The 25791-nt window shown below is 22.5% G+C and overlaps 1 protein-coding gene across 1 annotated transcript in view; it reads left to right on the forward strand.

Moving 5' to 3' along the window:
• The first annotated feature begins 366 nt into the window (after positions 1–366).
• Positions 367–25791, forward strand: part of LOC117172709 — a 31410-nt gene continuing 5985 nt past the window's right edge. Inside the window, exons 1-4 of the mRNA XM_033360870.1 lie at positions 367–515; positions 8414–8662; positions 13410–13569; positions 21173–21484. Coding sequence (XP_033216761.1) covers positions 8422–8662; positions 13410–13569; positions 21173–21484 — 713 coding nt within the window. The 5' untranslated portion in view covers positions 367–515; positions 8414–8421. The remainder of the gene's footprint in view (positions 516–8413; positions 8663–13409; positions 13570–21172; positions 21485–25791) is intronic.

Here is a 25791-nt window from a genome sequence, read left to right on the forward strand (position 1 = left end):
TAAAGATTTATTTTTAAAAAATGAATATTTTATGAGATAATTAGGATTTTGACAATTTTTTTTTTTATTGTAAAAAATTAAAATAATTTCCTTGAAATGTAAATTTTTTAAGATTACGAAAAAAATGTAGAAGCTATTTAAGAATTTACAAAACACAAATTTAGAATGATTTTATTTTAAAGGATTAATTTTGCAGGATTAAAAAATATATATTAGTAAGAATTTGAATAATTAAAAAATTATATTTACATGTTTTAGAAGTTTTGAAAATCACACACTTTTGCATAGCGCATAATGAGGTCCTCGACCATTCACAGGCCTCCATAAGCGCATAAGGCGGCCAAAATTTCGTAACGTTGCGGCAGTAGTTATCTAACCTCAAATTTGAAAGAGTCGTGCATCGCATCGTCAGTTTTAAAAACGTTTTCAAGTTTTTAAAGTGTAAATTAATCAATTTAATTGAAAAAGTGATGTGATATACTTGGCTATACTCCCTGTAAAAAATATTATAAAAGGTATGTTTGATATATTGTTTATATTCTGATTTTATATGCACGTAAACACTGCAAGGGTCCTTCTTGTGGAAGAAAACTTTTGCAGTTTAATAAATCAATTATTTTCACACAATTACAGTTTCCGGAGATTTCGTTTATGATAAAAGTTGAAATTAATTAAATTTTTTACTTATAAAGTTTAAATAGACTCTGAACAAAAAGAGAAAAATTTCTGTTTTGTGATAGAAGTTGAAATTGTGTAGGAAGACTTTTTTTATGGTCAAATTTTCATCCGTATGAAACCTAAGAAAATACTCAAAGAGAAAACAAAATTGTAAAAAATGTAAAATGTTAAGGCCGTTGGACCATTGGACGCAAGTCTTAACCTCAAAATTCAGTTGTCTTTGTGCTCAATGCATAACGAACTTTTAAAAATGTTTTCCTAAAATTTCAACAAAAATGTAAAAAAATGTAAAGCAAAATTTGTTAATTTTGCAAAATTATAAAATAAAATAAATTCGAGTTATACGTTAAGAGATATTTCAAGTTTTTTAAAGATTGAAAAACAATTGAAGTTTAAATGGTTTCCAATTTTTTGTAACAAAATCTAGATTTTTGCACGTCTTCAAAGAATGTGAAACTAAATAACTTTTAAATATTTCGAAACAAAATTGGGAGACTTTTCAATAATTTTGAAAATTTTCAAGAGAATAAAAAATGTTCTCAAGATTCCTGGAACATTTAATTATTTTCCAACTGAAAAAATTAGTTTTCCAATAATTTTGTTTCTTCAAATTTTAGGAAGAATTTGAGAGAATTAAAAATACAGTTAGGAATTTTGGAATTTTTGAAGAGAAGAAAAATATTTAATAACCTGAAAATATTTCCGAAATTTTTTTAAAGTCCTAGATATCTTATAAATTGACTTGAGTTTTACCCAAAAAATTGTTATTTCCTTTGAAATAGGAAAATTTCCTAGATTATTTTTTTATATATCTCAGTTATGGCCAATTATTATTTGTTATTAAACATTATTTTTTCCCTCAAATTGAAAAACTGCATTACTAAAATATTTGATGATGGCAGTTTGTTTTAAAAATATTTAAGAACAATTTATAACAATTTGAAGTTGCATTTTCATAGAAAACGGTTTCTAATTATTTCTAAAAAAATATTTGCATGTGGTTTTCACCCGCCACAAATTTAAAAAGTATAAAAAACAATAAACCTGATTAAATTTGTTTTGAATCTTAGCGGTAAAAATCCATACTATCAGCGCCACCAATCGACTGTTACTTGAACCTTTACAAATATATTTTGAATTAATATTTTTTAAACAGAAAATTTAATTTATGAGAAGAATAAAATTGTTTTTTCACGTCTAGGAAATTTATGATTGTTCAAAAATTGTATAAATAGAAATTTCATTGCCTCATTTTTGGTAGAAAATTCGTTTTTTAAATCAGAAAATAAATATTTTTGATTAAAAATTCATCTTTTTGGTTGAAAATTAATTTTTTTTTGTTGATTTATCTTTCCTGTTTGAAAAATCATGTTCGTTGAAATTTTTTTGTTAATGATTTACCTCTTTTTTTAAGTTATACAATTTAGTTGAACACTTTTTGTTTATTGTTATAATATGATTTTGTATATCTTAAAATTTAACTTTTACTTCTTTTGTTGAAAATGCTAGTGTTTTGGTTGAAAATTTATTATTATTTGTTGAAAATTAATCTTTTTTGGTAGCAAATTAATGTTCATTGAAAATTAATTTTTTCGCTTTCGTTGAGCTAATGTGTTAAAACTTCATTTTTTGTTACTTGGAAATTTAACCATTCCTTTTTTGGTTGAAAATATTTTCAACTTAAAAAAAAAAATTCGTCTTTTAGGCTATAAAATTAAATAATTTGGTTGTAAATTCATGCTTTTTTTTTTAAATTCGTCTTTTTTGTTAAATTTTTTTTTTGGTATAAAATTAATTTTCTTGGTCAAAAAAGTCATTTTTTTTTGTTGAAAATTTAACAACTTTGTTGAAAATTCATTGTTTTATTAACTTTTTTATCTAAAAATTTTTCAATCTTGGTAGAAGAGTTGATTATTTGACTTGGGTTCAACAATTTGTTTGAAAAATCATATATTTGGTTTGAAAAATTCAACTTTTTTTGTAAATAATTCGTCTTTTGGGCTATAAAGTTAAGGCATTTTTTTATTCGTCTTTTTTGGTTGACAAATAATCTTCTTGGTCGAAAATTTATCTTTTTAGTAGACAATTTAATATCTTTGTTGAAAATTAATTTTTTTTTGTTAAAATTATTTTTTTATAATATAAAAATGTAACAATTCCATATTTGTTTAAAACTGCATACTGTATATTAGAAAAGTTGTAAACTCATATTTTTTTGCATAACATTAATCTTATTGTTAAAAAAATTAATTTTTTGGTTGGAAATTCAACAATTTAGTTGAAAAATCAACTTTTTCAAATTTGTCGTCTTTTTGGCTTTAAAATACAATAATTTTGTAGAAAATTCATGTATTTTTGTTCAAATTCGTTTTTTTCTTTTGTAGCAAATTAATTTTCTTGGTCGAAAAAGTCATTTTTTGTGTTGAAAATTTAACAACTTTGTTGAAAATTCATTGTTTTATTAATTTTGTTATCTAAAAATTTATCAATCTTGGTATAAAAGTTGATTATTTGACTTAAGTTCAACAATTTGTTTGAAAAATCATATATTTGGTTTGAAAATTCAACTTTTTTTTATAAATAATTCGTCTTTTAGGCTATAAAATTAAATAATTTTGTTGAAATTTTGGGCATTTTTTATTCGTCTTTTTCGGTAGACAAATAATCTTCTTGGTTAAAAATTTATCTTTTTAGTAGACAATTTAATATCTTTGTTAAAAATTAATTTTTTTTTGGTTAAAATTATTTTTTTTCTAATTTAAATATTTAGCTATTCCATTTTTGGATGAAACTTCATCCTATATATTGAAAAAGTTGTAAATTCGTCTTTTTTTATAACATTAATCTTCTTGGTTAAAAATTCAACTTTTTGGTTGGAAATTGAATAATTTAATTGAAAAATCAACTTTTTCCGATTTTTCATATTTTTGGCTTTAAAATATAATAATTATGTAGAAATTTCATGTATTTTGGTTAAAATTCGTTTTTTTTTTTTTTGTAAAAAATTAATTTTCTTTGTCGAAAATTAATTTTTTGGGTTGAAAATTTAACAAATTTGTTGAAAATTCATTGTTTTATTAATTTTTTATTTTAAAATTTAACTATTCCATTTTGAATTTAAAATTTTATCTTTTTTAGTTGAAAATTGATGATTATTTGTTGAACGTTCATATTTTTTGGTAGTAAATAACGTTCATTAAAAATTGATTTTTTCGCTTTGAAATTCAATTACCTGGTTAAACGTGGAGCTAATGTGTTAGAACTTCATTTTTTGTTGCTTGAAAATTCAATTATTCATTTTCTGGTTGAAAATATTTATTTTTAAACTTGAAAATTCATATACATTGTTGAAATCCGTCTTTTTTCGGGTAGAAAATTAAATTTTTTTATTGAAAAGTTGACTATTTGAATTAAAGTTTAACTACTTTGTAAACAAATTATATTTTTTTAAATTATGGAATCATGATTATAGTTGAAAATTCAACGATTGAGTTAATAATTCGTTTTTTGGGCTATAAAATTAAGGCATTTTTTTATTCGTCTTTTTTCGTAGAAAATTAATCTTCTTGGTCGAAAAATCATGTTTTTAGTAGACAATTTGATATCTTTGTTGAAAATTCATTTTTTTTTTGGTTAAAATTATTAATTAATTTTTTTATCTAAAAGTTTAACGTATTCCATTTTTGGTTAAAACTTCATCCTGTATATTGGAAAAGTTGAATACTCGTATTTTTTATATATCGTTAATTTTCTTGGTCGAAAATTCATCTTTTTGGTTGGAAATTCAACAATTTAGTTGAAAATTCATGTATTTTGTTTAAAATTCGTAATTTTTGGTAGAAAATTAATTTTCTTCGCCGAAAACTCATTTTTTGGGTTGAAAATTATACAACTTTGTTGAAAATATATTGTTTTATTAACTTTTTTTATTTGAAAAGTCGATTATTTGACTTAAAGTTCAACTTTTTTTGTAATTAATGCGTCTTTTGGGCTATAAAATTATATAATTTTTTTGAAAATTTAGTATTTTTTTTAATTTGTCTTTTTTGGTTGACAAAAATTTCTTTTTGGTGGAAAATTCCACTTTTTCGTTGACAATTTAATATCTTTGTTGAAAATTCATTTTTTTTTTTTTGTTAAAATTATTTTTTTTTCTAATCTACAAATTTTACAGTTCCATTTTTGGTTAAAACTTCATCCTCTATATTGAAAAAGTTGGAAACTCGTCTTTTTTATATAACATTAACCTTCTTGGTAAAAAATCCAACTTTTTGATTGAAAATTCAAAATTTTTGTTGAAAAATCAACTTTTAAAAAAATTATTTGTCTTTTTGGCTTAAAAATACAATAATTTTGTAGAAAGTTCATGTATTTTTGATGAAATTTGTCCTTTTTGATGTAAAATAAATTTTCTTGGTTGAAAATTCATTTTTTGGGTTGAAAATTTAACAACTTGGATGAAATTTTATTGTTGTATCAACTTTTTTTATCTGAAAAGTCGATTATTTGACATAAAGTTCAACAATTTGTTTGAAAAATCGCATATTTGGTTTGAAAATTCAACTTTTTTTGTAAATAATTCGTCTTTTGGGCTATAAAATTAAATAATTTTGTTGAAAATTTAGGAATTTTTTTTAAATTCGTCTTTTTTAGCAAACAAATAATCTTCTTGGTCGAAAATTCCTCTTTTTAGTACAAAATTGATTAACTTTATTAAAAATTCATTTTTTTTTTGTTAAATTTTGTTTTATCTAAAAAATTTAACCATTATTTTTTTGGATTAAACTTCATCCTGCATATTGGAAAAGATGGAAAATCTTCTTTTTTATATAACATTAATCTTCTTGGTCGAAAATTCATCTTTTTGGTTGGAAATTCAACAATTTAGTTGAAAATTCATGTATTTTGTATAAAATTCGTCTTTTTTGTAGAATGTTAATTTTGTTTCGTTCAAAATCATAATTTTAGGTTTAAAATTCAAATTTTTTATATACAATTCCTCTTGTTGACTCTAAAATTAAATCATTTTTTTGAATATTTATGTATTTTGTTTAAAATTCGTCTATTTTGTAAAAAAATTAACAGGTTTGTTGAAAATTCTTTTTTTTTCTTTAAAATATTCGACTTTTTGGCGTAAAAACTTTTTTTTTTGTTTGAAAATTCATATTTTATTGTAGAAAAGTCATGTTGTTTGTTTGAAAATGAACTTTTTTTGACCAAAATTAAGATTTATTCTAATTTGACTTTTTATCTTGGAAATTCAAATATTTAATAGTATTTTAATTTTTTTTTCAAATTTTGCTATTTGATTGAAAATAGATCAATAAAATCCGTCTTTGTGACTTGAAAATTGTACCATTTGATTAAATCTGTATCTATTGTTTGAAAAACTCGTATCTTGTACTGAAAATTTCAGCTACATTTTTGTTAATGTAACTGTTTGGCTGAAAATTAATTTTTGTTGCGAGATTCGTTTTGTTGTGAAAATGAAATTTTTAAATATTTACGTTAGTTGAGACTACCAATCCAAAATTTCGTTTTACGCAAAAATGTTATAAATTAAACAGAAACTGCAAATTTTTAAATGAATATTTAATTTATAAGAAAAATAAAATTGTGTTTTTTTTACATCTGGGCAAATTTGTGATTCATAAATCTTTATATATTTTTTTAATGAAAATTTAATTATTTCATTTTTTTTTGTAGAAAATTCTTTTTTTTTTAAAGAAAATTAATCAGTTTGTTCTATTCAAGTAGAAAATTTAACTATTTTAATGAAAATACGATTTTTTTCGTTAAGATTTCAATTTTTAACAGAAAATTCAGCTATTGTATTTTTGGTTGATATTTTATCTTTTATGGATAAAAATTCAACTATTTTGTTAAAAATTGATATTTTTTATTTAAAAATTAAATTATTGTTTTTTAAAAATTCATTTCATTTGCAGAAAGTTCATCTTCTTTGTAGAAAATTAATTTTATTGGTTGAAAATTCATGTTTTTGGTAGGTATAAAATTAAACTATTTCAGTTGAAGATTCATCATTTTAGTTGAATATTATTCATCAGTTTGGTTAAAAGTTAATTTTTCCAACTGCAAATTTAACCCTTAGATTTTGACCAGAAAATTAACATTTTCTGGTTAAAAAATTAATAATTTGGATCTAACTTTGTCATTTTAAATTAAAAATTTATTTATTTCTTTAAAAATTCATGTATTTTGTTGAAAAATTGACTTTTTTGGTAGAAAATTATTTTTTTCTTTGAAAGTTAATCTCCTTGTTTAAAGATTCTTCTTTTTGTTTGAAATTTCATCTTTAAGGTTAAAAATAAATTTACTTGGTTGAATAATGAACTCTTTTATTGAAAATTAATTTTCTTTATTGAAGATTCATCATTTTCTTAAAAATTAATTTCCTTGCTAAAAAAATGAGTTAAGCTAATTGATTGAAAAATTGTTTTTCATTGTAAGAAAAGAAATTTATTTACCAAAAATTAAAATTTTTTCTGAAAATCTGATTTTTGTTGTTGTTAATTCTTTTTTTTTAGGAAAATTAATCTCTTTGTTGAATTTTGTTGGTTGATTCCTTTCTTCAAAATTCATGTGTTTTGTTAAAATTCGTATTTAATATTAAAAATGATTTTTTTTTTAATTAAAAAATTTATATTTTTGTTTGAAAATGTATGTATTGTATTTAAGAGTTGTTTAGTTGAAAATTCATTTCTTCTGTTGAAAGTAGACCTATTTTATTAAAACCTGTTTTTATGTTTTATTGAAAAATAATTTTCTTTTATTAAAAAAATGGAACTATTTAATTTTTTGTTAGAAATTACTTTTTTTTTTTAAATCGAAGATTATCTTATTGATTGAAAACACATATTTTCGTTTGAAAATGTAATTAATTGATTAAATTGTGAACTGCTTCTTGGAATTTTGTTGTTGTTAACCTCTACTTGACACACTGGGGTTTTTTATAGACCAGCCGAAAAATTGTTATAAAAACTTAACGGTTGTGTATTTTTAACTGCCAATTTTTTTATAGCTTCTTTGGATATCACTTTCCAAAGAAATATTGGTCTCATAAGAAAAAATTGATTCAAGTATGCCAAAAAAATAATTTTAAAAAAAGTGGGTAAAATTGCGTTTTTTGCGAAAAAATTACAACTTCTCCAATTTTTGATAAAAATCGCTAAAAATTTGAGTGAGTTTGCTTAAGATGTTGTACTATAAGAAAAAAAACAATATTAGTGGTCATTCTAAACAAGGTATTTATTTTGGAAATTGAATGGAGGAATTTAGCGGGGAAAAAAAACATTGTTTTATTTCAATTGAAAAACATCAAATCTTTATTTCTATTGACTAAAATGTTATAAATTTGATCTGAAAATTATTTTAAAAAAAATTGAAACTGGCAAACGAACAATTAGAATTATACCAATCTTCAGTTTCCTGCGCAATCTTCGCAGATGCACAACACTGGGGTACAGGCAACCCCAGCCGATCTCAGACAAGCCCTGATAACGTAACTGGCGTTCTAAATATGATGCCAATAGCTGTGGGGCATAGTAGTACTCTCCAACTAATGTCAGATGGCGTTGTATACCAGATTCTATCGAGTTTGCTTACATAAAATTAACTTGGAAATGTGCTGGGGTATATTGTACCCAAGTGTGTCTAGCGATGAGTTAGCGTCAAAATTGAGACATAAAGTTCCATTTTTTGTTCTTCCACAAAGTTGAGAATATGGATGACCACATGGGTTACCACCTTCATCCGCCGTACGCCAATGTGGAAATTGATGACGAGTCGACTTATGTGGAGGATGCGGATGAGGGTTACGACCCGGATCATGCAGCCGACAAGCTTATAATTTCATTGGTGCGGGAGTACCCTCACGTTTATAATAAGGAGTTTCCGGGTTTTAAGGATGCCCGGAAAAAAGAAAATAGTTGGCGGGAAATCGCCAGCATCGCTGGCATGGACGGTAAGATTTTGGTTTTAAACATTAATTTGTTTGTGTCCCCATAAAAAAAGGATTTAATTGAAAACGATTGGCTGCAACTGCGAAATCGGGGTGGCGACTTGGCCGGGAATTAATTAAAAACTCGGGAATTTACTTCTGAACGTAGCAAAATTGAAGTTTTCATTATTTTAAGATTTTTTTTCAATTTAAAAAAGTGTTTTGTACTTTATCTACAGTTCCAGAGCATATGAGTAGTATTTGAAGAGGAAATATTTATGAATTATAATGTAATTTTTTTGCACTTTTGTTTTGGAATTTACCTTTTTTTCATGAAAATTCAACTACTTGCGTTTGAAATCTAGACTCTTTTGTTAAAAATTAATTTTTTTGTTGGATGATTAATAATTTCTATTGAAAATTTATCTTTTTCTTTTTAAAATCTAAGTACTTTTTTGGAAATCATTTTTTAACTAAGACTATTTTTTGGAGAATTCATGTAATTTGTGAAAAATTCGTCTTTTTTTTTGTAGAAACTTAATTTCATTGGTTGAATATTCATCTTTTCGGAAGGAATAAAATTCAATTATTTAAGTTAAAGATTTATCATTTTAGTTGAATATTATTCATCAGTTTGGTTGAAAGTTAATTTTTCAAATTTCAAATTTATCCCTTAAATTTTGACTGGAAAATTGACCTTTTCTGGGTCAAACTTTAACAATTTGGATGTAACTTTGTCTTTTTAAATTGAAAATTCATTTATTTCTTTAAAATTTTATGTATTTTCTTTTAAAAAATTGGCTTTTATTTTAGAAAAATATTTTTTTCTTTGAAAGGTAATCTCCTTGTTTAAAGATTTTTCTTTCTGGTTGAAAATTCATCTTTAAGGTCAGAAATAAATGTACCCGGTTGAAAAATGAAATCTTTTGTTGAAAATCAATTTTCTTTATTGAAGATTTATCATTTTATTTAAAAATTAATTTCTTAGCTTAAAAATGAGCTAATTGATTGAAAAATTGTTTTTCATCTGAGAAAAAAAAATCATTTACCAAAAATTTAAGTTTATTTTGTTTGTTAAAAATTAAATTTTTAACGGAAATTCAACTATTTGATTTTTTGAAAATTCATGTAAAATTTGTAATAAATTAATTTTTTTTTTAGAAAATTAATCTTAGTGGTTGAAAATTCATCTTTTCGGTAGGTATAATTGACGATTTCTAGTTAAAAAATTTAACAATTTGGATGGAAAAAAATAATTATAGCATTTTCTTTAAAAAATCGACTTTGTTCGTAGAAAATGTTTAAAACAAATTAATTTCCTTGTTTAAAAATTCTTATTTTTAGTTGAAAATTCAAGTACTCCAGTTAAATATTTATCACTTTAGTTGAAAATTCATCTTTCAGGTTAGAAATAAATTTATTTGGTTGACAAATGAACTCTTATGTGAAAACTAATTTTTTTAATCATCATTTTAATTAAAAATTCGCTTCTTTAATTGAAAATTAGGCCATTGAATTGAAAATTTTTTTTTTCTTTGGATAAAAAATTTTTCTAAAGAAAATTTAATTATGTGTTTGATAATCCGATTTTGTTGTTGTTAATAATGAGATTTTTAACGGAAAATTCAACAATTCTATTTTTCTTTGAAATGTTATCTTTTTTTAAATAAAAATTCAACTTTTTGTTCGAAAATGGACATTTCTCATTTAAAAATTTAACTATTTTTTGGAGGATTCATGTAATTTGTGAAAAATTCGTCTTTTTTTTATAGAAAATTAATCTTATTGTTAATTTTTTTAACTGAAAATTGAACAGTTATCCTTTTGGGTTGAAAATTCAACTGCTATGCTCAAAATTCGTCTTTTTTTGTTGTTGAAAATTAAATTATTTTTGTAAATAATGTATTTCTTGCTTAAAATTTATATTTTAATGTTGAATGGTCAAACTGAAATCGTTTTTGGATGAAAATGCAACTATTTTTATTTGAAAAAAATATTTTTCATCTAAAATTTCAGTTGGTTTAGTAGAAAATTTATTTTTCTTGTAAAGAAAAGTGACTATTTAGTTAAAAATTCAACAATTTTGTAAAAAAAATCATCCTTTTGGATGGAAATTTCAATTTTTTTCTAGTAAATTTATCTATTTCGTCGAAATTAATTTTTTGCTCAGAACTCATATTTTCTGGTTAAAAATTCAATTTTTGTACAGAAAATTCGTCTTTTGGCTGTGTTCAACAATTTAGAAGAAATTTTTTTCTTTGATGACTGAAACATCTTATTTAGTGAAAATTTGTCTTTTTGGTTTAAAAATTCATTTAAAAAACTAATCAACTAATACACTTTTCTGTTAAAAATTCGTCTTTTTTGGTTCAATTTAGCTAGTCGAAAATTCTTTTTTTTTTATTGAAAATTAATTTTTTTTTAACTGAAAACGTAACTATTTCATTATTTGCAGAAAACTAATTTTCTTTTAAAGTTAACTCTTTACTGTTGGAATAAAAATACAACTATTTTGTAGAAAATTCATGTATTTTGTTAAATTTCGTGTTTTTATCTTTGAAAATGTAGATATTCCTTTTTTTTCTCTTTTTTTTTGAAAATTCAACTATTTGGTGTATAATTCAATTATTTTTGGGTAGAAAATTAATTTTTTTTTAAAGAATAATCATTTTGGTTCAGGATTCAACTTTTTTTTTTAATTCATGTTTGTCAGTTGAGTGCAACCAGTTGAAAATTTTTTTTTATATTAATGGCCGCTGAACCGGGAAACCGAGAAATAACCGGGAATTTTATGAGACCGGGAAATGACCGTGAATTTATTTTTTGTCTGGGAATTTTACAAATTCATAGAAAAATAATATCCTTCCAATTTTGATTTTAACCGTTTTTTTAAATAATTATTTTAATTGTGATCTTTTTTAATTATCATATCATTCAGTTGAGAACACGTAATTCCAAAATCTTTCGCTTTAAGCATTTTTCTTTTTAGATTTTTATTTTTTAAGCATACATTTCAATTTACAGAATTTCAAAATTCAGTTTTAAAGACTAAACAATTAAAATTTGGTAGCGTTTAAAATAGAAGATTTAAAAAAAAAATTTTAGTTGATCAACTATGAATATAAATTGATAAATGATTTCTTAAATTGAATTGTACTTTAAGATTTAAGAAGTAAATAATAATTGATTGTAAAGTCGATTCGGAATCAGTTCGCAATTTCAGAATGTCCAGATTTTAAGGTTAAAAATTAAACTGTTTCAATTGGAAAGTCTTATTGGTTAAACAAATTTAAACGCCCTATTGAAATTTTATAAACTATTTTTAATTTTTAAATAACTTCAATATAATATATTTATAATTAAACGCTTTTATTCAATTTCAAATGTAATTTTATTCTAAAACATTTCATTTTTAAATCATGCAATTTGAAATTTTTTAATTAAGAAAAAGAACTGTTAGAAATACCTGACTGTTTGTTTAAAATACTAACTATGAATTAAATATTCGAAATTAAATTTTAAACTTTACAATTTTAATCATTCTACTTAACCAAATTTAATTTGTAACACAAATTGTTGAATTTTTATGCATAAATAACAATTGAACCTCTATTATTCTTAGAAAAAAAATTTGAGTAAGTGGAAGAGATATTTAGAATATTTGAAAAAAATTTTAATTACTTAAAATTTTTTAATAATTTCAAATAATTTTAACAAATTGTCTATGTGTACCGAAAAAATTTGACTATTTGTACAAAAATTAGTGTGCAAATAGCCCAAGGCCTAATTGAAAAAAATATAGATTTTAGCAGATTTCGAACAAAAAATTTATAAGCTTTTTATGAATTGTGACAGGCTTCAAAAAAAGAGGAACCTATTCCTAGGAAAATTGAAAATTATTTTATTTTTTAATAAACTAATTTTAAGAGAATGTTTAAAAAGATTTACAAAATTTTTAAAAATGAATTTGGAAGACTTTAAAATTTTTTTTTTATTTGGCAGAATTAAAAAAGATTATTTTGAAAAAATGTAAAACAACATGTAGATGTTTCAATATTTTGGAATAAAGTTTCGAAGCATTTAAGGATTTTTAAACTATTGCAAATAAAAATAACTTAACTTTTAATTTGAACAGGGAATTTTCAATATTTCACAAATTTATTGTTGCAACTGGAATTTAATCAGAATAATAATTCTGACTAGGGACTGGGAATTTAAAAATTTTAACTAATTTCAAGCTAGTATTGGAAATTTTTGAAAAGGAAAAAAATTCTGACTTGGAACAGGAATTTTCTCCAAAGAATAGGGAATTTCAAAATTAAAATAAATTCTGAGCTGGAACAGGGAACTTTTTAAAAGAATGAATTATAATTCCAAGTTGAAGCGGGATATTTTCGAAAAAAATTTAAATTATGAATTTGAACAGGGAATTTTACAGAAAAATTCTAATTCTTACAATTAGTTGAAGTGGAGAATTTTCTAAAAGAATAAAAATTTCCTATTTGAACAGGAAATTTTTAATCAATTCCGAGCTTGAATTATAATTCTATTATTATAATTATATAATATATATTTGGATGAAAATTCTACTATTTCGTAGAAAATTGAACTATTTGGTTTAAAACAAAAATTTTTTTTGTTGAAAAATTAACTTCCTACTACTTTTAATTGCAAATTCTCATTTTATTTTCAATTCAGTTAAATTGGGATTTTTTTTCTTGCAAGCGTTCTATCAAATTGTATCAGAAAATTCCATAAAAAAATTTTACAGTGGAATCGTGCCAAAAGAGATGGACGCGTTTGCGGGAAAGGTACTCTCGAGAAAAAAATTGGCGAGAGAAGGACGCCACTGAAAGCGGGGCATCCCGACGGAAGCCCTTCATTTTCTATGAAAGTATGAATTTTTTGCAGCAATTCGTCCTCAGAAGAAGGTCAGTATCTTAAATCCTATTTTTTATATTCACAGGGTGGCACTTTAACCGGAAAATTACCGGGTTTTTAATTAAAATCCGGGAATTTACTTTTAATCGCAATATAAAATTCAAGTTTTCATTATTTCAATAATTTTGGTAAATTTAGAAAATAAATATAATTTTTATTTTAGGACAGGCAGTTTCCGTAAAGAAATATAATTTCACTTGGAACAAGGAGTTTTTTCAAAAGAATTATCATACAGATTTAGAAGAAAGGAATTTTAAAAAAATCCCTCTTCCAAGTCAGAATCTTTCACAATTTGAAAAATAGAAAATTTAACTTCTTTTCTGAAAATTCATTTTTTTTCTTGGTTAAGAATTCGATTTTTAACAGAAAATTTAACTATCTTATTTTTTGTCGAAAATTGATATTTTTAATTTCAAAATAAAACTAATTTTTTAAATTAATGTATTTTGTGAAAAATTCGCCTTTTTTTGTGGAAACTTCATAATTTTGGTATGAAGTTCAACTATTTCAGTTGAAAATTCATCATTTTAGTTGAATGCTAATCTGTTTGGACGAAAATTAATCTCTACAATTAAAAATTTAGCCGTTCCATTTTTAAATAAATATTGATCTTTTCTAGTTCAGAATGAAAATGTGTATTTTTAAATTGAAAATTCAATTATTTCGTTAAAATTAACGTATTTTGTTTAAGAATTTTTTTCTTTTTGGTAGATAATTATCTTTTCTGTGCAAGTTGATCTTGTTAAAAAATCATCTTTCATATAATTTAAGTATTCCAGTTAAATATTTATCATTTTAGTTAAAAATTTATTTTTTTTAGGTTGGAAATAAAATTACTTGGTTGAAATTTAAACTTTCTTGTTAATAATTATTTTTTCTGTTTTAAAATTCGTCATTTTAATTAAAACTTGATTTCTTCGGTTAAAATATATTTGATTGAAAACTTGTTTTTTCTTTGGTTAAAAAGACATATTTTTGCCGAAAATTGAACTATTTTGTTGAACTTTTTTTTGTGTTAAAAAATTTGTTTTTCAACTAAAAATTGACTACAAATTTAAGTATTTAGTTTTTGGTTGAAAAGTGATTTTTTAAAGTTGAAAATTCATATTTCTGGTTTAAAATTCATCAATTCTAGTTAAAGGTTTACAAATTTAGTTGAAAATTCACCAATTTGTTTGAAAATATAACTTTTTTTTAAAGTTTGTTTTTTAAAAGTAATTTTCTGTGGAAACTAATTTTTTTAACTGAAAATTTAACTTATTCCAATTAAATATTACGTAGATTTAGTTTAAAATTTATCGTTTTGGTTGAACATTAATGTTTTAAGTTAAAATTTAATTATTTAAGTTTTGCTTGACAATTTATCTTTTTTACTTAACATTAAGTTTTTTGTTTATTGAAAGTTTAATTATTTCGGTTGTAGATTCATAATTTAAGTTGAAAATTTATCTTTTAGGTTGAAAATTGAACTATTTTCTTGACAATCCGTATTTTGTGTTAAAAATTAAATTGTTTGAACTAAAAGTTTAACTATTCCATTTTTTGTTTGTTAAAAATTGATATTTTGTAGTCTGTTGTGATAAAATTCAAAAACTTGACCAGTTAAATATTGATAATTTTAGTTGAAAATTCATCTTTTAGGTTGAAAATAAAATTGCTTGTTTGAAATTTAAACTCCTTGGTTCAAAATTAATTTTTTTGTTATGATTCACCATTTTAATTAAAAATACATTTTTTTGGTTGCAATGTTGTTTGACTGAAAACTTGATTTTTTGTTGAAAAGGATTTTTTTGCCGAAAATTTAACTATTTTGTTGAAAAATTGTTGTTTTTGTTTTTGCGTTAAAAACTTTTTTTTAACTGAAAATGTAACTATTATTTCAGTTGAATATTGCAGCATTTTAGTTGAAAATTCATCTGATTGGTTGAACATTCATTTTTTGACTAAAAATTTAATTGTTTAATTTTTGGTTGAAAAATGATCTTTTTTATCTGTTTTTAGTTGAAAATTCATTAATTTTTTGTTGTTGAAAATGTAGCTATTTTTTTAAAGATTCATCATTTTATTAAAAAATCATTTCTTTGCTTAAAAAATGAGCTATTTGATTGAAACATTGTTTTTTTTCAGAAGAAAAGGAATTTATTTACCAAAAATTTAACTATTTTTCTCAAAATCAGATTTTTTTGTGTTAATAATAAATTTTTTAAAGGAAATTGAACTATTCTATTTTTGGTTGAAATTTGATCTTTTTTGGATGAAAATTCAACTATTAGATTTTTTGAAAATTCATGTAATTGTGAAAAATTATAATTTTTTTTTTTTTGAAAATTAATCTTATTGATTCATCATGGTTGAAAATTAATTTTTCCAACTGAAAATTTAACAGTTCTATTTTGGGTGAAAAATTGACCTTTTCTAGTTCAAAATTTAACAATTTGGATCAGAATTTGTCTTTTTAATTTAAAAATCCATTTATTTCGTTAAAAATTTATGTGTTTTCTTAAAAAATCGACTTTTTTCGTAAAAAATGTTGTTTTTTTTCTTTAATAGTTAATATCCTCATTTAAAAAATTGTTTTCGTTGAAAAATAATTTTGAAGGTAAGAAATATGTTTACTTGGTTGAAAAATGAGCTTTTTTGTTGAAAATTCACATTTTTTATTGTAGAGGGATTATTTTAATAAAAAATTCATTTCTTTAGTTAAAAAATGAGCTATATGACTGGAAAATTATTTTTTCTTTGGAGGAAAAGAAATTTATTTACCAAAAATTTAACTATTTTTTCTGAAAATCCCTTTTTTTCTTAAGAATTTAATTTTTAACGGAAATTCAACTATTCTATTTTTGGTTGAAATTTGATCTTTTTTTTTATGAAATTTCAACTATTTGATTGAAAATTGATATTTTTTATTAAAAAATTAAAATCAATTTTTTAAAATTTATGTAATTTGTGGAGAATTCTTCTTTTTTGTACAAAATTAATTTAAGTGGTTGAAAGTGCATCAGTTTAGTTGAAAGTGAATTTTTCCAACTGAAAATTTAACAGTTCTGTTTTGGGTGAAAAATTGACCTTTTCTGGCTCAAAATTTAACAATTTGGATAAAAATTTGACTTTTTAATTTAAAAATTCATTTATTTCGTTGAAAATTTATTTTAAAAACTTCTTGTTTTAAAATTCACCTTTTTGGGCTAAAATTAAATTATTCTAGATAAAGATGCATCACTTTAAATGAAAATTCATCTTCCTGGCATAAATCTCGACAATTCCAGTTAAAGATTTACAATTTTAGTTGAAAATTCATGCATTTTTTTGAAAATGTAGCTATTTTTTTAAATAGTTATTTTTAATTTTTGGATGTAATTTTTTTAACTTAAAATTGAACTTATTTCAATTGAATATTCCATAGTTTTAGTTGAAAATTCATATATTTGGTTGAAAATTTAAATTTTGAAGTTAAAATTTATTTATTTAAGTTTTGGTTGAAAATTTATCTGTTTTTGTGAAAATTAGTCTTTTAGTTTATTCAAAAATTCAACTATTTCAGTGAAATATTTATCATTTTAGTTGAAAAATCATCTTTTAGCTTGGAAATAAAATTACTTGGCTGAAAGTTAAACTTTTTTGATGTTGAAGATTCAATAATTTTACCTAAAAATTTATTTCTTTTGTTGAAAAATTACCTATTTGATTGAAAACTCGTTTTTTCTTTGGATGAAAAGGATTTTTCTTCGCACATTTAACTGTTTAGTTAAAAATTCGTTTTTTTTTGCGGCAAAAACTTTTTTTAAACTGAAAATATAACTTTTATCCTAGTTGAATATTCCAGCATTTTAGTTTTAAATTCATCTAAATGGTTCAACATTTATTTTTTGACTAAAAATTTAATTGTTTAATTTTTGGTTAAAAAATTTTTTTAGTATAAAATTCATCAATTCTTTTTTTTTTTTAATGTACCAATTTTTTAAAAGAAAGTTTTTTTTTAATTTTTGAAAGTAATTTTTTCAACTGAAAATTTAACTTAATCTAATTCAATATTCCATAGTTTTAGTTGAAAATTAATATATTTGGTTAAAAATTCATATATTTGGTTGAAAATTAAATTTAGTAAATTAAAATTTAATTATTTAAGTTTTGGTTGACAATTTATCTCTTTGAGTGAAAATTAATTTTTTTGTTTATTGATAATTCAACTGTTTTAGTTAAAGATTTATCATTTAATTATAAAATTCAGCAATTAGATTGAAATTTGAAATATTTCCTTGAAAATTCGTAATTTTTGTTAAAAATTAAGTTTTTCAACTAAAAGTTTAACTATTTCTTTTTTTATTAAAAATTGATATTTTTTAGTCTGTTGTGATAAAATTAATAACTTGACCAGTTAAATATTTATCATTTTTAGTTGAAAATTCATCTTTTAGAATGGAAATAAAAGTACTTGCCTGAAATTTAAACTTCTTTGTTAATAATTAAAGTTATTGTTTGAAGATTAACCATTTTAATTAAAACTTTATTTCTTTGCTTGAAATATATTTCATTGAAAACTTGTTTTTCTTTGCATGAAAAGTTGTTTTTTTTGCCGAAAATTTAACTCTATTTTTGAATTTTTTTTTAGTTAACATTTTTTTTACTTAAAATGTAACTATTATTTTAGTTGAATATTATAGTATTTTAGTTGAAAATTCATATTATTCGTTGAACATTATTTTTTGACTAAAAATTTAATTATTGATTTTTTGGATCAAAAATTATATTTTTCAGCTGAAAACTTATCATCCTGCTTTAAAATTGAATAATTCCAGTTACAGATTTACAATTTTAGTTGAAAGTTCATCAATTTGTTTGAAAATGTAATAATTTTTTAATGAACTTAGTTTTTTTGTTGTTGAAAGTATTTTTTTATGGAAAGTCATTTTTCAACTGAAAATTGAACTTATTCCAATTGAATATTTCATAGTTTTAGTTTAAAATTCATCTCTTTGGTTGAAAATATTTTTTTTTAGGTTGTGATAAAATTCAAAAACTTAAGCGGTTAAATATTTATCATTTGAGCATTTCAGTCTTGAAGTCATCTCACTGGTTAAGCATTTATTTTTTGTCTAAAAATTTAATGATTAAATTTTTGGTTGAAAAATGATTTTTTATTAAAAATTCATCTTTTTTGGTAGAAATTAATCTTCTTGGTTGAAACTTCACCTTTTTGATCTAAGATTTAATTATTCTTTTTTAAGAATTATCACTTTAGTTGAAAATTCATCTTTCTGGTTTTAAATTCAATTCCAGTCAAAGATTAAAAATTTTAATTGCAAATTCATCAATTGGTTTGAAAATGTAACTATTTTTTAAAGTAATTTTTTGTTGTTGTTTCAAATTATTTTTGTGTGGAAAGTAATTTTTTCAACTGAAAATTTAACTTATTCCAAATGAATATTCCAGTTTTATTAGAAAATTGATCTATTTGGTTGAAAATGAATTTTTTTAGGTTAAAATATAATTATTTAAGTTTTGGTTACCAATTTATCTTTTTGAGTGCAAATTAATTTTTTTGTTTATTGAAAGTTTAATTATTTCAGTTGAAGATTCATAATTTCAATTGAAAATTCAAAAACCTGACAATTTTAATTAAAACTTTACTACTTTAGTCAAAATATCTTTGATTGAAAACTTGTTTTTTCTGTGGCCGAAAAGGATTTTTTTGCCGAAAATTTAACTATTGTGTTGAAAATTTGTTGTTTACAAAAAAAAACCTCATTTTTTTAATAAAAATTTTATTATTTAATTTTTGGTTGAAAAATGATAATTTTTAGTTGAAAATTCATCTTTCTTGGTATAAATTAATCTTCTTGGTTGAAAATCCATCTTTCTAAATTAAATTCAATAATTTCAGTTAAAGATTTACAACTTTAGTTAAAAATTAATCAAATAATCAATTTGTGGAAAGTAATTTTTTCAACTGAAAATTTAACTCATTCCAATTAAATATTACGTAGTTTTAATTTAAAATTTATCGTTTTGGTTGAACATTGATTTTTGAAGTGAAAATTTAATTATTTCAGTTTTGCTTGACAATTTATCTTTTTTACTGAAAAATAATTTTTTCGTTTATTGGAAGTTTAATTATTTCAGTTGAAGATTCATAATTTAAGTTGAAAATTTAGCACTTAGGTTGAAAATTGAACTATTTTCTTGAAAATCCGTATTTTTTGTTGAAAATGAAGTTTTTTAACTAAAAGTTTAACTATTACATTTTTTTAATTGATATTTTTTAGTCTCTTGTGATAAAATTAAAAAACTTGACCAGTAAAATATTTATCGTTTTGGTTAAAAAATCATCTTATAGGTTGAAAATAAAATTACTTTTTGAAATTTAAACTCTTTTGTTAAAGATTAATTTTATTGTTTAAAAATTCACCATTTTAATTAAAACTTTATTTCTTTCTTTAAAATATATTTGACTGAAAACTTGTTTTTTCTTTGGTCAAAAACGATTTTTTTGCCGAAAATGTAACTATTATTCTAGTTGAATATTCCAGAATTTTATTTAAAAATTCGAAATTTAATTATTTAATTTTTTGTTGAAAATTTATATTTTTTGTTAGAAATTAATCTTCTTGTTTGAAAATTCACCTTTTTGGTGTAAAATTAAATTATTATATTGAAAGGTCCATTACTTTAGTTGAAAATTCCTAGATTTCTTTGGAAATGTAACTATTTTCTTTTAAAGTTAGTTTTTTTTTTTGTTAAAAGTAATTTTCTTAACTCAAAATTTAACTTATTCTAATTCAATATTCCATAGTTTGAGTTGAAAATTGATCTGTGAGGTTGAAAATTAATTTTTTAAAGTTAAAATTTAATTATTTAAGTTTTGGTTGAAAATTTATCTTTTTTAGTGAAATTTTTTATTATTGAAAATTCAACTATTTCAGTTGAAGATTTATCACTTAAGTTGAAAATTCAGCAGTCAGATTGAAAATTGATGCATTTTCTTGAAAATTCGCATTTATTTGGTTGAAAATGAAGTTTTTTAACTAAAAGTTTAACTATTCCATTTTTTTGTTTGTTAAAAATTGATATTTTTAGTCTTTTGTGGTAAATTATGTTTAGAATAAACGTCATGAATTAAAATAAATGTTTTCGTTTTGCGGCAAATATGAATATTTTATATAGGTAAATTAATTTCTTAATTAGGAGAAATCGGAAAAATTATTTTGTTCATCCGTTCCAAATAAAATATCCAACGTTTATTTCAAATAAATAAAAGTTTCAACATGCATAACCGGCGTTTTGACAGGGCATTGTGTCTTTTTCAAGGTTGAATTAAACTGTTTCATTGTTTAAAAAATGGAAATATAAAATTCAGTGAGACATGTAACGCCAATAAAATTACACGTTCGAAGAAAGATTTAATCCGCGACATTGATTTCTGACTTTCTAGAAAGGACTCTCAAGTGATTATTTTTTTTGTAGCTTATTTGATATGAAGGTTATTTTTCGTTGACCGGAAAAATAAAAAACTTGACCGGGAATTTGAAATCGTCAGCCAAATCGCTATCTTGATTCATTAAAATATTGGACCACGCATTAACTGTTTTGTAGAAGAATGAGGATAATTAAAGGCAAGAGGAAAAATTTCAATTCTGCCCTGAGACCTTCCTCGCAGGGTCTTGAATATTCGAAGGATCCCAAGTGGGTCGAATGGAATGCTCCGTTGACTCAGCGCCTCCTGCTTCCGCGTACAGAATCACCATCTGATCCCTTGGACATTTCACGTACAGAGGCAACAATCGGAACGCGCGATGCATCCTTCGGATCGTGCGATGTGTCCTTTGGATCGCGCGATGAAACGCGTCGAATGCCTGCACCAGTGCCAGCACGTGCCCTGCAGGAACCTCAACAAATTCCGAATGGGTTCGTAGGATTGTTTAATTTCTAAAATACTTTTTAACCCCCTCTCCCTCGCATTTTTACCCGTTTCTAATTAGTTGTTCTAATATTTATAAAATATGTAGATTTTTTAAGATTTTGAAGCTTTCAAACGATTTTCAAACTATTTAAAATTAAAATAATTTAACTTTTAATTTAAGAACTGTTCATTTTATAACAAATATTTATTCGTACAATTTTTATTATTTCTAGCTTAAAATTGATTAAAATGTCATGGAATTTTTTTTAAAGGCAGGGATTTTTCCGAGAGCGTGCTTAATACAAAAAATTAATTATAAAAATGAATAGAAATTATTCTTAATTTTAAAAGTACCTTTATATTATTACATTGAACTATTTGGTTGAAAACCCGCCTTTATTTTGGTTTGAAATTAATGGTTTTAACCCAAAATTTAACTATTCTATTTTTGCTTGAAAATTGACCGTTTTTAATTGAAAGTTCGTTCGTTTTTTTGGAGAAAATAAATCTTCTAAGTTGAACATTCATCTTTTTGTTTAAAAATTCAACAATTTCTTTGAAATTTTTCCTCTCTCTTGACTGAAAATCTTTATTTGTTCAAAATTTATATTTTTTTGGAATGAAAATAGTATTTCTTGTTTGAAATTTAAAACTATTTTGTTAAAAATTAATTTTCTTGGTTAAAGATTGATCATTTTAATTTGAAATTTAGCTTTTTAGTTGAAAAATGAGCTATTTTGTTGAAAATTTGTTTTTTCTTTGGCTGAAAATAATTTTTTGTTACTGAAGATTTAACTATTCCACTTGACTATTCCATGATTTTAGTTAAAAATTCATCCTTTTTTTTTGAGAATTAATTTTGTTAATTAAACATTAAATTTTTGGCTGAAAAATTATCTTTTATTTATTTTTTATTTAAAAATTCATTTGTTTTGATAGAAAACTCACATTTTTTGGTTGAAAATTGATCTTTTTCGTTGAAATTCCGACTATTCCAGATAAAAATTTCTCATTTTTGTTGAAATTGAATCTTTTTTTAGGTAAAATTAAACAATTTGTTTGAAAATTTGTTAAATATTGATCATTTTTGTGAAAAATTCATCTTTTTTTTTTAAAGTTAAACCTTTTTGTTGAAAATTTATCTTTTTAGTTTAAAATTCATTTAGCGCAGTTGTAGGTTCATAATTTTAGTGAAAAATTAATGACTTTGGTCAAATAAGTTTTTTTTTTGAAACTTAAACTATTTGGTTAAAAATTCACATATTTTGTTTAAAATGCAATATTTTTACTTGAAAATTTAAAATTTCGAAAGGGGTTAAATTGAATTTATTGTAGTATCCACATTTATTTATCTTAATATGCAAACGAATTTGAAGAATAATAAGGTAATATAAAAATAAAAAATAAAAATTTTTCTTTAATTCGTTTATTTTTAATTTTTTTAAACTAAATATGTATCTATTTTAGGTCAATATTTCATCATTTTAGTTTAAAATTAATCTTTTTGGTAGAAAATTTAATTATTCTTGTTAAAAATTCATGATTTTAGATTAACATTCTTTTTTTTTTAATCTAACTAATTTTTTTTATTCGTTTTTTTAGAAGTTTTTAAAAAACTTAAAATGTAACTTAATGCATCCTATTTAATTGAAAATTCATGATTTAGAAACTGATCTTTCTTTATTGAAGTATTTTTTTTTAAATTATTTTTTTTTTAAATTGAAGATTTAACTATTTAGTTGATAATTCATGTATTTTGTTCAAAAATCGTATTTTTTGTAGAGAATTAATCTGTTTGCTTGAAAATGAATTCTTTGGTTCAAAATAATTTATATTTAAAAAAATGGAATATTTTTACTTGAAAAATTGGGACCGTATTTCAAGTGAAAAAAAGCAAATAAAATTGTTTGAATTATAATAATATAATACATAATATAATAATTTTCTTTAAAAAAAAAAACATTTTTTCAACCAGAAAGTATAAATTTTTTATCAAATTGTTGAATTCTTTGTCAAATAGTTTTATTTTAATCCAAGAAAGATGAAATTTCTACTAAAACAGAGGAATTTTGAGTGAAAAATGAATTTTTTTAAAGTAAAACTTACAGGAAAGATTTATCCAAGAAAGATATCATTTCTGCTAAAGCAGGTGAATACTAAAATAAAAAAGACAAAATTAAAAAAAATTTTGAAATTTCTTCTAAAACAGATGTATTAAAAAAAAAACACTTCGAAAATATAGGTAAATTTTTATAGAAAGAAGATTCCAGTTCACTTTCCAGCACCAAAATAAGAATTGTAAACAATAAGTTAATTTGTTGTTTTTTTTTTCATCGAAAAAGTTGCATTTTTTCTAAGAAAAATAAAAATTCGAATAAATCTGGTGAATTTTTAAATTAAAAAGACCAATCAAAAAGAACAGTTGAAGTTTCATCTTAAAAGATTTCAATTGACTTTTCAATACAAAAATATGAATTTTAAATGAAAGATTCATGTTCTATAAAAAGAGTTAAATTTTTAACCAAGAAATACGAATTTTTAACAAAATAGTTGAATATTGAACCAAAAAGGATCCCTTTTTAAAGAAAATTGTTGAATTTTTAACCAAATAGTAAAATTTATTACTAAAAAGATAATTTTTAGGAGAAACTTTTTACGAATTTCAGCTATTACGTCATTTAACCCTTAAAATGAATTGTGGGTATCTGACACCCCAAGAAATTTTGAAACTCTTATAAACCATATTTAATTCGGGAAAATTGAGTAAGTGTCGCCATTTAGCTTTATTTGGAGAAACTAATAGTAAGTAAAGTCGTTTGGCATACTGCGTCAGTCTACTAGCAGCAGCTGTTGAAAGTGGAGGTAAAAAAATCGTGGGGTGTAAATAAATATCTTTTTTGAAAACATGCATGTTGCAATATTTTTTTATAAAAGTACACTATTTCAAAAGTATAGTCATGAATTTTCAGGTTAAAATAATTAAAATTGCGTGAGTTATGAATTTTTGAGTAAAAAACCCATTTTTGCACTTTTTTTTATATAATTTTTTTAATAAACTTCAAATTAATAAATGGCTATAAAATCAACTCTACCTTATAAAAGATACCTTAAAATATATCGGATAATTTTATTGTGACAAAATATTCAATAAGGGTTAAACAATACATGATTAAATACGCTGGGGTGTGGAACACCCACGATGCACTTTACCGTGATTTTTACAATATATGCACTTTGAGGGTTAAGTACCCTTAGAAGAAATCTTGCTACTGAAAAGTTTTTTATATATATAAATGTGATTTTTTGTTTAATTACAGAATAAATAAAAAGATTTTAAGGCACTTTTTGTAGACTGTATCAATTATTTTATGGATTGCAGTGTACATTGTAAATTCTGTAGTTTTTATATTTTTTCTCTAATATTATAGAATGTTAAAATATAAATTTTTTGTGATATTTAACGTAAAAATTATAAAAATTATTAGTTGAAAATTTCGATGTTAATTCCATTCAGAAGCAGAATTGAACCAGGGATCTATAACTGACTTTCCTAGGGGTATTTGCCAGATTTTAATAGGTTACAAAATAATTCTAAAGATTTCAAAATTTTTCAAACTATTTCAGAGCTTTTATAATATTTAGAAGGATCATGTCAAAAGGAGTTAATGGAATTCAAAGACTTAAACAGAATTTCAAGGATTTGAAAAACGCGATTTCAAAATATTTCATAAACATTTCAAATATCTTAATGGTTCCAACTGAAAAGAAAAGATTTCACAAATATTTGAAAGAATTTATAAGGATTTTGAAATATTTCAAGAACTTCAAAAATTTTAAAAAGGGTACATTACACCAGATGTCAAATGTTTTAAACAATTTCAAAAGGTTTAAATAAATTTGAAATTTCCAAAGATTTCAATGATTTCAAACGAAACAAAAAAAATTCACAAAGATTAAAGAAAGATTTCAAGGATTTAAAAGATTTTACCAAAATTTAAAAATATTTTAAAAGATTTCAAATGAATACATAAGATTTCACAAATATTTCATAAAAATTTCATAAGGATATAAATTTCAAAGATTTCAAAACATTTCAAAGACTTGAAACGATTTCAAATTTATTTAGAAGATTTTAAAAGATTTCAAAAATTTTAATAAGATTTCGAGCATTTCATAAATATTTTTAAAAGATTTAGAAAAGATTTCAAGGATTTCAATGATTTTATGAAACTTTTAAAAAGATTTGACAAAATTTCAAATATTTTACAAAGATTTCGAACATTTCACAAATATTTCAAGGATTTCAAAGATC

This window comes from Belonocnema kinseyi, chromosome 5 (assembly GCF_010883055.1).
Source record: "Belonocnema kinseyi isolate 2016_QV_RU_SX_M_011 chromosome 5, B_treatae_v1, whole genome shotgun sequence".
Classification (NCBI taxonomy): domain Eukaryota; kingdom Metazoa; phylum Arthropoda; class Insecta; order Hymenoptera; family Cynipidae; genus Belonocnema; species Belonocnema kinseyi.